We start from the raw sequence: 13,412 nt of genomic DNA, 5'->3' as shown, positions 1-13,412 counted from the left end.
AACAGAACATGTAAGTAAACTGTGTTAGAGATGACCACAGTCTGGTATGAACTGCTATATTCTGGAAAGTGCTTTTGTCCCAAGTGAATAGCTGAATTGGCTGGTGTCATTTGCCTTTTTACTACTTTATTTACATGTTTTTAATGACAAGGATAGGAGAAGAGAAGTGTATTTCCCTTATACTCAGTGGTGTGATTTTACATATGTGACCATCAGCCCTCCAGGGAGAAAGCAGCCTTGGTTTGTGTGCTGTACGAGGTGTAAATCCCCTTCTGTGGGTGCCTCCAAGCTGCCACGTGATGTCGCTGGGTGGGAAGAGTGCCCCAGCGCGCTGCCATGCAGCGTTTCCACTGTCCAGTTGCAGGAGAGGTGAATCACCTGAAGGCATGCAGAGTAGTAAAATCATTTGGAAATGATGAATTTTGAGTCTTCATTGTTTCTAATATAATTTAAAAATTTTTATATTAATTTTTGATAATGACTGAGTTTAACAACTGTTTCAAAAAGTTCCTGAAAATTAGGGATTGGCTCCAGCCCACCATTGCTTATAGTAGGGGTGGAGAGATAAGGACAAGTATTACTCTAGTCCTCTCCATTTTAAGCTTTTCCAATATGACAGCTGGAGACCTTGGCCCCCCACCTACAAATTTGTCTCCTACCCTTTGGAGACTGCTTACAAACCTCTCTTGCTTACACCAACCAATAAAGACCCGACTTGAGACATTGGCATCTCATGTCTGAGTGTGTGCTTGTTTGAGCCCCAGCTGCTCTGCTTCCAATCCAGCTTCCTGCTGATATGCTTGGAAGGACAGTGGAGCATGACCCAAGTGCTGGGGCCTCTGCCACCTACATGGGAGACCAGGAAGAAATTCCTGGCTTCTGGCTCCTAGCTCCTGGCTTTGGCTTTGGCTTTGGCCCAAACATGGTTGTTGTGACCATCTGGAGATTGAGTCAGCAGAGGAAAGATCTCTCGCTCGCTCGCTTGCTTTGTCTGCCTTTCAAGTAAATACATGAACAAATAAAAATCTTTAAGAAGAAAGACACATCACCCTTACTGTAGAATTATCATGTTCTACACAGTTTCTATGCTATGAGCTTGGAGAAAGAACTTATGAAAAACCTCTGTATATTTCAGTTAACACAACATGTTTTTCCCTCTTTTTGTCTTCAGAGTGTACGCAGTAAAGTCATGGGTTTTGTGGGGTCTGTCTTCTTCCTGGGCTGCCAGCTGGGGCTTTGTTGATAGCACGCTGTTGGTCCATCAGGCAGAACCCCATTTCTTGCAAACTACCTGTAAGGAGACAGGAATAGCAACAGCAGACAGCTTTATTTCTCATATTTTCTTGGTGGACATCTTGGAAAATTACTAGAAGAATGTGAGAGATACATTTTTTAAAATATTTATTTATTTATTTGCGAGGCAGAGTTACAGACAGACACAGAGAGAGACTGAGAGGTTTTCAATTCCCTGGGTAACTCCCCAAATGGCTGCAATGGCCAGAGCTGGGCCAATCTGAAGCCAGAAGCTTCTTCCCAGTCCCCCATGCGGGTGCAGGGCCCAAGCACTTGGGCCATCATCCACTGCTTTCCTAGGCCACTAGCAGGGAGCTGTATTGCAAGTGGAACAGCTGGGACAAGAACCGGCATCCATGTGGGATGCCGGCCCCACAGGCAGAGGCTTAGCCCACTATACCACAGTGTGGGTCCTGAAAGATACATATTCAAATACCTTCTTTACAACTGACACGATTAGAATTCTCTTTTACTGCTATAGTCAAGGAGTGAGTCTAAGAAAAATGGACTTAGTGATACTAAATGCTGAGCATGAATGTTTTCTCCTACCTCTGAAATACTTTAATAAGTTATATTGAAAATCTACTTTTCAAATGTCCCCAATTTAACTTAACCTGGTGATATGTTCTGTTGGGTGTCCTATAAACTGGGATCAGGATCTCACAGCACACATGTTTTGATGCTGATCCTTAGTGTACTGAGGGACTCATTCTAAATCATGCGGTTCCAAAATTTTACATTTCTATCTCTCTCACTTCCAGTCCTGGCCTGGTGGTGACAGCAGAACATCATGCAATCAGTGTTACTAGGCAATCATAGAAAGATACATACACATGATCATTAAAATAAATACATCAAAACAAAGATGTGAAACGTTCCATTAACATAACTAACAGCTGAAATGTAACATAACAAATCAACACATGTGCTACAACATTTGGTATTATTCTTGACTTTGCCTTTTAAGGCTACACAGAAATTGTTCTTGTTTTGGTTGGAACACACATGAATGTCAAGCTGCAGCTCATCAAACAGCCACTACTTATGGAAAAGATGCCTTCCCAAAGGCTGTGCTCACCTTTGGCACAGCAAGGATCCTTTGCTGGGTGCATCTACAGCATAATTGGACTCAAACCTCATAGCTGTCATCATTTTGTCTTTGATACAAAGAGAAGTCCAAATAGCACAGACAGTCGTGGAAAATATTTCACTTTTTTTTTTTTTTTGTCTTCATAGTGTTAAAAACAAGAATATAATCAATAAGCCCACCACAGTGCTCATTTCTCAGGTATGTTTATCTAGGCTTTATGATGGAATAAGAAAATATTGATGTGGTAAAAGTAAGTCTGGAATGCATCCTGATATATTTGAAAGGAGATTGGGATCCACTTCTGTCCAAGAATATGCTCATTAACAAACACTTTCAAAGTGGTTTTGAAAACTATTAAGTGGGATACTGAAATCCTACATGAAAAATATCAGAAGGTTGGAAAAAATGTAAATTGCAATGGGAGAGGTCATGTTTGTGCCATCTCCTGTGTGGTACAGTTCAGCTGTTGTGTGCAGGGTATTGTCGGCAGCAAATGAAGCATCGGGGAGTCCCCTGAAGAGGCAAACAGAATTTTTTTTTTTTTTTTTTTAGCCAACAATATTGCTCCTCATTGTAACACACTTTAGAAACAAAATGTTTTTCAGGGTATCATTTTTCTACTTCCCACCTGCCATTTATTTGATTTTCATTTCTCCCAATTTGTTTCTCTGTTCATTTTTCCTCTCCAGTTCAACTCTTCCTCCTGTCTCCCCAGTATCCATCTACCCATCTGTTTCGTCTTGCTAATCTTTTGAACTACAAAATAGTCCTGAGTGTAAGAATTTTAAGACTGTAAAAGATTTCTAGGAGGAGGCATTGCTCTCCTCCCCCACTCCCCTCCATTGGACACTGATGCCAAGAAAGTGAGTCACAGGCACAGGTGTAGAGAGGTGCAGGGCAGGCCGCCCATTGTGCATTTCCTGATTACATAACCTTTGAGCGTCTCTAGGAGAGCTGGAGTTTAGAGCCGTGTTGTGTCCAGTGCCAAGCAGCCTGATCAGGACAGGCAGTGCTTGTGTTCCTTCTCAAAAACTTTCCTGCTGGGCTGTTCAAGCATCGTAGGTTAATGTTTAAATTGGAATCAGGTTGGCCACAGCTGTGTGTGAGTGAATCTCCAATGTAATGTGAATCAGAGTAGCTAACTGGAATCTGAAGGGAGCATTTTTTTCCTCCAGCATGAGCTACATTGTTATTTACTCTGTGGCTGGAAAAGAAGAGCTGGGTGGCCAATAAAGAAACAAATGTCCCAGGATACTTAAACTATGTTTCTAACCTATAATGAGACTATCCTATTTAGGTATCATACAGTATAATCTTTATATTTCATCTTAAAATCAATTGATGTCAGCCTAAAAATGATTTCCATCATGTTTATGAAGATGTTAAAGTTTTAAAGGTATTGTTTAGCTTTTTATTTTGTTTTATAGACATGATTACATCTGTTGTGTTTGGTGTATATATAAAGTTAGTTGTCAGTTATCCACTGATGCTTGTAGATTGCCTCTGGGTTGTTAGAAAAACATACTCAGATTTTAATGCAGTTGAATGTACAGTCAGTTTTCGCTGTGGCCTCACAGGGGAGTGACAGCTGAATTCACAGTTCTTGTCCTTACCCTTTAACCACCCTTGTCTTTAGCACCCTGGGGAGGTAAGGAAGAGCACCCTGTGGGCTTGGGATGCCCCAGAGCGGATGACCTCGCAAGCCCCTTTCAATCTTTCCAGTTCCATGGCTTCATAATAAGACTGATAAAGAATCTGGGAGATGGGGGCAGTATATTGCTTTTCAGGCTTATGCTGGTTATCATAGTGGGGGTTGCTGCTTGATCAAAGGCAAAATGCTTAAGTGAAAATGACCAATGTTCTGGTAAATTGGCTGTGAGGAAGGAAAAATAAAAAACAGCAGCACCAAAGAAGGGAGAATGGGAGGCAAATGAATACTCACATTTAGGTGCAACCATTTAGTGCATTTTTTAAAAGATTCTTTTATTTATTTGAAAGTCAGAGTTAGAGAGAGAAGTCTTTGATGCATTCTGTTTTTTAAGATTTTATTTATCTGGGAGGTGGAGTTACAGTCAGACAGACAAAGGTCTTCCATCTGCTTGTTCACTCCTCAAATGGCTGAAATGGTTGGAGCTGGGCTGATCTGAAGCCAGGAGCCAGGATCTCCTTCCAGGTCTCCCACGTGGGTGCAGGGGCCCAAGCACTTGGGTCATCTTCCATTGCTTTCCCAGGCCATAAGCAGAGAGCTGGATCAGAAGAGGAGCAGCCAGGACACGAACTGGTGCCTGTATGGGATGCGGGTGCCTCAGGCAGAGGCTTAGCCTGCTATGCCACAGTACCAGCCCAGTGCATTTGTTTTTACCAAGGAAATCTGTGATGCTTCAACCCACATTCTAAGTACAATATTACTGGTTCAAGATTTTGGCTTTTGAGAACAGCTGTTGAATTCATATGATTGGAAATTAAACAAATGTCTGATTCCTAGCAGGGAACACCCTCTGTCTTTCAATTCTTTTTTTAAAAAACTATTTAGTTATTTTTATTTGAAAGGCAGAGAGACAGAGAGCTTCCATCTGTTGGTTTGCTCACTCTCCAAATTCCTGCAGTGGCTAGGACTGAGTCAGGCAGAAGCTAGGAGTCCAAAACTCAATCTGAGTCTCCCACGTGAGTGGCAGGTACCCAGCTATTTGAGCCATTACTACGGCCTCCAAGATGTGCATTAGCAAGAAGCTGGAATCAGAAATGGGGCTGAAACTTTTTTAAAAATGATTTTATTTTATTTAAAAGTCAGAGAGGGAAAAAGAGAGAGATCTTCCATCTGCTGATTCATTCCCTGAATGGCCGCAACAAAGCCAGGAGCCAGGAGCTTCATCTGGGTCTCCCACAGGGGTGCAGGGGCCCAAGCACTTGGGCCATCCTCCACTGCTTTCCCCGGGCTCATTAGCAGGGAGCTGGAATGGAAGTAGAGCAGCCAGGGCTTGAACTCCCGCTCATATTGGATGCCAGCACTGCAGATGGTGGCTTAACCTGCTGTGCCACAGTGACAGCCCCTGAAGCGGAAACTTGAGCCCAGGCACTTTGACAGGGGATGCTGGCATTCCAAGTAGCATTTTAAATGCTATGCCAAGCGCCCTTCTTATCTTTCCTTTATTTACAGCTTTAAATGTCTGTCAAGAACTTCTAGGAATCTTATGTTAGGGAAATTTCGTAATTGTCCTTAAATAGTAGTAAATATAGAGAAACTATGTAATTTATCATCTAAATTCAGATGTTTTGAGAGTGAAAGTGGAACAATTAATAATTATGCCAAGACAGTTATCTTAGGCCAGAATGGGGGCAGACTATCCTAATTATAGCCCCTTGAGATTACCAGTTACACAGCTAAATAATATGCATGGACCCCTGTGGCTCCATAGAACAAAATGAGAATAGAAACTTGGCAAGGAATGTAGCCATTAAAAAATAGAGCCAGTGTCTGTCTTCATAGAGTTTATCTTCAAGGGGGAGAAACACGATGTATAGGGTCTTTGGGAGCACATAAAAAGGACACAGAAGTCAGACCTCAGAGGTTAGGAAGATGGGTCCTGTCAGATGAACAGGAACTTGGTGGAAGAGGAAAAGAGGGTGTGGCGGGGGGCATGGAGGGCACCATACAAAAGTTCTGGCCAGGAGTGCCTGAACATGTAAGAAAGTATAGAGATGTGAACTGAGAAGAATATAGTTGAGTGTGGAACTTTAATGAGTGCCGTCTTTTAAGAGAGGGGCCACTGCTGTGGCACAGCAAGTTAAAGCCCCAGCCTGCAGTGCCGGCATCCCATATGGGCACCAGTTCGAGTCCCGGCTGCTCTACTTCCAATGCAGCTCTATGCTATGGCCTGGGAAAGCAGTAGAAGATGGCCCAAGTCCTTGGGCCCCCGCACTCATGTGGGAGATCCAGTAGAACCTCCTGGCTCCTGGCTTTGGATCAGCTCAGCTGTGGCCATTGCTGTCATTTGGGAAGTGAACCAGAGGAGTGGAAAACCTCTCTCTCTCTCTCTGCCCCTACCTCTCTCTGTAATTCTTTCAAATAAATAAAATAAATCTTTAAAAAAAGAGACAGAGAGAGGGACAGAAGGAAAGGGTCAGCAAAAGAGCCTGAGAAGGAATGGAAATAGGCAGAAAACCAAGAGAAAGTGTTGGAGAAGTCAGAGGAGAGAGGAAAAAAATCAGCAGTGGCAAAGCTACGCAAAGGAACAAACAGGATGAAGATTTAGGAGAGAAGCTTTTGAACTGGCGATTATGTGGTCCTTAGCGATTTTAGATTGGTTTCAGACTGAGGAGTGAGCATGCTGTTTTTAGAGAGGGGGAAAGAGAGAAGTGGGGTAATGGTTTGAGGGTAAAACAATCAGGAAAAACATGTTCGCATGGGGGAGGCATTTCACTGGAACAACTTCATAGTATAAGGAAGTACATGCCATCTGTAGAAGCCTGGCTTAAGGAAATGAGACACTAAGGAGATGGTTAGTGTGATAGGCTTGGATGAATGCAGTCAGGCACTTGTGTGAATGGTTTTGGGCTTGGAAAAGTATCTTCCTTTGAGACATCCAAGAAACAAAACAATTTAGGAGAGCTCTCAAGAGGCAAGCTGAGGGCATTCACACCAGTGAATGGGAGGTCAAGTTCACTTTAAATGAATAAGCATGAGGGTATAGTTGGGAGCTTTAAAGAGGATGACAGGGTCTAAAACCAGGGAAATGGAGTTGATTAGAATATGCAAAAAACGTAATAAGCTTTTTTTGATCACAGCTGAAGTTTTTTAAACAAGCATTTCTTTATATTGGAGTCAGTCCTCATAGTTTTTATTAGGAACTCGAGGATAGAGTTGGGAAAATGAATGAATGATTCGGCTGACCGAGAATCGAGCCTGGGTCAAACTGCAGAGGAACTAAGGATGTTAGTGAGAGCACAGCCGAGGTACAGAAGAGTCTTCTGTCAAATCACGTACGAACGTAAGAAAAACGAGGTGGTCCTGACTTATTTAGAGATTGAGAAGAAGCTACAGATTGTGCTGAAATAAAGGAAAGCTTGCTGGGAGACATAAAAGGATGAGAAGTATGATCAGAGAGAGGTAATTATACTATTCATACGGTAAGTGATGAAGTAAAGAGAAACTTATTCTCAAGCAAATCATAAAGCAGGATTCCAGGGGCCAGCACTGTGGCACAGCGGGTTAACGCCCTGGCGTGCTGGCATCTCATATGGGCGCCAGTTCAAGTCCCATCTGCTCCACTTCCCATCCAGCTCTCTGTTATGGCCTGGGCAATCAGTGGACGATGGCCCAAGTCCTTGGGCCCCTGCACCCATGTGGGAGACCCGGAGGAGGCTCCTGGTTCCTGGTTTCGGATCAGCACAGCTCCAGCAGTTGCGGCCATCTGGGGAGTGAACCATTGGATGGAAGACCTCTCTCTCTCTCTCTCTTTCTCTCTCTGCTTCTCCTCTCTTTGTGTAACTCTGACTTTCAAATAAATAAATAAATCTTTAAGAAAAAAAAAAGCAGGATTCCAGAAGGTGAAAGAGCCAGGCAGTTGGGTAGAATGGCATTCAGCAGCTTGGCTTTAAGCTGGCATCCCGAAGTGTCCACCGCGGTACGGTTACGGCGTAGACTAGGTGAAGAGCATGCGGAGTCCCTCACGAGACTGAGGAGAGCAGTAGATCTTAGTGGGAAAGCGGAGAATGAGGGCAAGACTGGGACTGAAACGGAGGAGATAGACTCCAGTGTCTACCAGGGCTGATCATCATTTTCCCTGTCCTGTTATTCTGCTCACCACTTCAGCTTCTGTCATACTCCTCATTGTTCTCATTTTTTTAAACCGAAGAAGTTATCTTACTCTATATAAGAATTTGATACGTACCACATCAAATCTTTTTAAACTACAGCTTGAGTGTAGCTGACCCAGTGGTTTCCTACCTCATGGTGGATCATTTCATTGTACTTTAACCAGAACCTTCCGTTCTGTTGCTTTCACTTCACTTCACTTGACATCTTCTAATGTGTCTACTACTCTCTGTGTCTTCAAGCTCACCTCTTCCCTTGGCTTCTGCGGAATTCCTCTGACTTGGTTTACCCCTGTCTCTCTCTGACTTCTCTTCCGTAGACTGTTTGGCTGTTTCCTCAGGCTTTATTAGATATTAATACTACTCTATTTGATAATGAATATTTATTGATATTTACCTACATGTTTATGCTTCTCACTGTTTTCTAGTCCATCTTGCTTTGGTCTAGAGCCTTCCTTTAGTGTTGTATTAATTGTATGGCTGCTGCTGATGAATTCTGATCTAGTCTCTGGTTTATGATATCTTTGTTTTGTGTTCATTTTGGAAGAATATTTTTGCTAGGTACAGAATGACAAGTTGACAGTAATTTTCCTCTGGCACTTTAAAGACTTAGGGCTGGAGTATATACTAGTATCTAGTCCATGGCTACTTTTAGGGTATATTGAGAGCCTATGGGGTTTCCAGGGGCTTCCTCACTGATAGGTCCTGAACCACACTCACTATCCACTTAGCATCGCAAAACTTCCCATAGATCTCCACTTACAGGTGATTATAAGGACTTTGGGTTTTATTCTGTGTGAGAAGACGGAGGATGTGAGTAGTGTTGTGGTGTGCAGAAGGATTTTATACATTTGCCATGATAAGAATAGACTGTAAAAAAGCAAAGAGCAAACTGGGAAGACCAGCTAAGAGGCTTCTACAAAAAAAAAAAAAAAAAATGCAGGCAGGAGTTAAAGGTGGCACATAACTTCCTCACTAGCTGTTGAAATACTTCCTGGGGCCAGCACTGTGGCATAGCGGGTAAGGCCACCACCTGCAGTGCTGGCATCCCATATGGTGTCAGTTCAAGTCCCAGCTGCTCCACTTCCATTCCAGTCTCTGTTATGGCCTGGGAAAGCAGTGGAAGGTGTTGGAAACATTGTGAACACAAGTGGGAAAATGAGATTTATAATTTCAAATCAATCACCCTAATAACTTGTACATCCTCCAAATTTTTGTAATCTGAGGAAAAATGGCTAATTGACTATTTACCAATGAAGAAATGGAAAAAGAAAAGGGAAAAGGAGGTCTTTTGAATAAATACATTGCTTTGTCTTAAAGTAGTTTTGCCATCTTTTGAGAAAAAACCTACTTGAGCTTTTTGGACTTCTCTTTACTTTTGTAAATGCCTTTACTAAGGACTTTGCCAGCCGCTGCGGTCTCCCCCAACACCCTCTCCATTTCTCCTTTAGTATCTTTTTGCCACATACATTGCTCCTTCAGCCACTCATGACGTAGGACTCCAACAGGAGAAGAAAAAAGACATTTATCTGAACCTACAGCCACCGTTTGAAGATCTTTTTGACACAGCAGAAGAATATATCCTGCTACTCCTCCTTGAGCCCTGGACAAAGATGGTAAAATCAGACCAACTTGCTTATGGAAAGGTATTGTGGCACTGATACATTGTATGTGAGCCAGTTGGGTTTACTGCAAAACCAGTGATAAGAAGTGTTGTTAAATCTCTTGGGAATAACTGTAAAAAGTCTCGTATGGACCAGGGATTTAGAGTTAAGATTTGGCTGGGGCTGAGGTTGTGGCATAGCAGGTAAAGCTGCTGCCTGCAGTGCCAGCATCACATATGGGCACTGGTTTGAGGCCCAGCTGCTCCTCTTCTGACCCAGCTCCCTGCTAATGTGCATGGGAAAGCAACAAGAAGATGATTCAGGTGTTTGGGCCCCTGCACCCATGTGGGAGACCTGTAAGAAGTTCCTGGCTCTTGGCTTTGGCAGTCCCAACCATTGTACCATTGTGGCCATCTGGGGAGTGAACCAGTAGATGGAAGACCTCTCTCTCTCTCTCCCTCTCTGACTTTCAAATAAATAAAATAAATCTTTTTTTTTTTTTTCTTCAAAAAAGACTTGGGCAGGCTCAAAACTTGGGCAGGAGAAATATTTATGAACTTTATTTTTTTTTTCCGTTTCCCTATTGTCTCATAACAAAACTTAAATCTCTGTCATTTTTAATTTCTTGACCAAATATTTCAGAAGAGGAAATCTGAGTTTTGGTTTTCTGTGAGCCAGTAAAATATGCCAAAAGGGCTTTCTCCCTTCTTCCCACCGCTCAGCAGTGGCCTTCACTTTGATGAATGGAAAAAGCCTACCTCCTATTATGCTGAATGAGCAGATAGTGCACCCATGGAAAATGTAAGCATTCCATGTGTGTTATAGAAAGCAGATCCCCGGACTCAGTGCTCCGTCTGCAGGTAGCCCACCCCAGATGTGCAGCCGGTCACTCTGGTGGAGTGGATAAAAGTTACAGCTCATCTTTCTTCATTCCAAAAGAGATCATTGTAAACCTCAGTGCTTGAATAGTTTCACTATTCTTATGGATGGATGGAGGAAATGCCTTTAAATATTTATTTTGAATCATAGATTAAAACCATCCTTTGGTAGTTTCTATATTAAGTTAAGGCATGTACATTGTTCGTGAGGTCATATCGGGTGGAACTCTGCTATCGTTGATTCTTACTCTTTGTTCATGTCTACCCAGCAGCTTTTTAGAAAGTTATATCAGGAAAGATAGGTTAGATGAATAAGATAAATTTAATGCCAAATTGCCTTGGATTGACTTACCTTATTGGATTGTGGCTGACAACTCTTAGAATTTATTAATTTAATGACCATAATAAGTTAATTTTCATTCCTGTTTTCTCCTTGTTCTGAAAAATTAGCACAGCATTCTTCCTACTGCAAAGAAGCATATATTACACCACTAAAATTAGGATATGAAATTTTTAAAAATTCTTTCCAATCATTATTTTAAATATATAATATGTGGCATAGAGGAAGTGATCCCACAATAGTAAAAATGGTTTGGAATTATGACTGTCTTTCCTAAACCAAAGTTTTAGCATTAGTAAGATTCTTTTAAAAACTTTCTCGTGTGTCTTATTTATTTGAAAGGTGAACAGACAAACAGAAATAGAGAGGGAAAGAGATCTCCCATCTGCCTTTTCACTCCCCCAATAGCCAGGGCTGGACCAGGCCAGAGCCATGAACCTAGAACTTAGTCTGGGTCTCCCGTGTGGGTGGCAGGGTGCAACTATTTGAGCCATCACTGTCTGCCTCCTACAGTGAGCATCACCAGACAGCTGGAGTGGAGAGTGGAGCAGGACTTGAACCAAAGCATTTTGATATGGAATGCAATGTCTCACATGGTAGTCTAACCAGCTGCAGCAAAACTTCTCACAAAGTTCAAGGAGCAAAATATATACTATTTCCAATAAGAATAAAAATAAATCGTTCACTTTTAGTTCTAGAAGCTCCACAGCCAATTGACTGTGTTATGTAGACTCTGTCCAAAAAGAATAACCAAGCAGATTACCAAATCTGGCTATTTAATACATAAAGTTCTCAGGCAGCTACTCAGCCAAACTGGCTATTCCCTGCTGTAGAGAAGCAGAGAGTGGTCTTGGTCTCCTTCTCCCAAGTCTACAGAATAGTACATTCTATGCTCTGAAGACTGAGGTCTGCTGGGAGTTTTTTTTTCTTTTGTGTGTGTGTGTTTTTTTTTGTTTGTTTGTTTGTTTGTTTGTTTGTTTTTTGACAGGCAGAGTGGACAGTGAGAGAGAGAGACAGAGAGAAAAGTCTTCCTAGCCGGCGCCGTGGCTCAATAGGCTAATCCTCCACCTTGCGGCGCCGGCACACCGGGTTCTAGTCCCGGTTGGGGCGCCGGATTCTGTCCCCGTTGCCCCTCTTCCAGGCCAGCTCTCTGCTATGGCCAGGGAGTGCAGTGGAGGATGGCCCAGGTGCTTGGGCCCTGCACCCCATGGGAGACCAGGAAAAGCACCTGGATCCTGGCTCCTGCCATCGGATCAGCGCGGTGCGCCGGCTGCAGCGGCAGCCATTGGAGGGTGAACCAACGGCAAAAGGAAGACCTTTCTCTCTCTGTCTGTCTCTCTCACTGTCCACTCTGCCTGTCAAAAAAAAAAAAAAAAAAAAAAAAAAAGGTCTTCCTTTGCTGTTGGTTCACCCTCCAATGGCCGCCGCGGCCGGCGCGCTGCAGCCGGTGCCCCGCACTGATCCGATGGCAGGAGCCAGGTACTTCTCCTGGTCTCCCATGGGGTGCAGGGCCCAAGCACTTGGGCCATCCTCCACTGCACTCCCTGGCCACAGCAGAGAGCTGGCCTGGAAGAGGGGCAACCGGGACAGAACCCGGCGCCCCGACCGGGACTAGAACCCGGTGTGCCGGCGCCGCAAGGCGGAGGATTAGCCTAGTGTGCCGCGGCGCCGGCCTGCTGGGAGGTTTTAATTTGATTCTTGATTGTCTCCTCTCTTGTTAAAACAAGAAAGCCTTTGCTCAGAGACTAATCACAGTATGGAGCTGGTTATTTCCTGTTCTTCGTGAATTATCTAGTCCCCAAAGTGAGCACTGTCTGACTTCGTGACTATTAGTACGTTGAGTTTAAGCTGAAAATGTGACCCACATACGAGTATTTGCTCTGTTAGTTTACATGAGGTGTCCAGAAAGATGGAATGCCCACTGATGCCCTGTAGCATTACAGAGAAATGTATGCCTCTTTTATGGCATGCATTTGAAGTATGACTTTGCTGTCACTAACATTTTTAACTATAACTTTTGTCCCCAGAAGAATTTGCTTTCTTGGCAATTGTATTAATTTTGTAGCCAACTTATTAGCAGATTGTGCTTCCTGTTTCCCACTGTTTCATAATGCATGGACTATTGATGTCACAAGCTTTGTTCCTATTTTCCTAGGTGGAGCTGGAGGAAGAAACCCGCCAGTTGGACTCCACATACTTCAGAAAGCTACAGGCTTTGCATAAGGATGTGATTTCCAAGAAAACTGGGGTAAGATAACTTTCTTCTTAGAAAAAAATTTTATCCTGGACAGAGTTCTTGCTGTATATACTGATAGAGAGAGCGTGTAGTGAGAGATAATGTGTTGATAAAATAGGGGGTGGGCAGTTTGACTTTTCTGTTGTTTCTTTGCCTA

At 43.1% G+C, this 13,412-nt stretch overlaps 1 protein-coding gene across 4 annotated transcripts in view; it reads left to right on the top strand.

Moving 5' to 3' along the window:
• The window catches only part of RGS22 (regulator of G protein signaling 22), a 145,281-nt gene that overhangs the window by 88,690 nt on the left and 43,179 nt on the right, over positions 1–13,412 (top strand). For all 4 annotated transcript variants that reach the window (XM_051844670.2, XM_051844669.2, XM_051844668.2 and 1 more), the window contains 2 exons: positions 9,649–9,843; positions 13,175–13,267. In XM_051844670.2, the coding sequence (XP_051700630.2) occupies positions 9,649–9,843; positions 13,175–13,267 (288 nt within the window). The remainder of the gene's footprint in view (positions 1–9,648; positions 9,844–13,174; positions 13,268–13,412) is intronic.

The sequence above is a fragment of the Oryctolagus cuniculus genome, chromosome 6, assembly GCF_964237555.1.
Source record: "Oryctolagus cuniculus chromosome 6, mOryCun1.1, whole genome shotgun sequence".
NCBI lineage: Eukaryota > Metazoa > Chordata > Mammalia > Lagomorpha > Leporidae > Oryctolagus > Oryctolagus cuniculus.
This window is presented reverse-complemented; position numbering and strand designations above follow the sequence as displayed.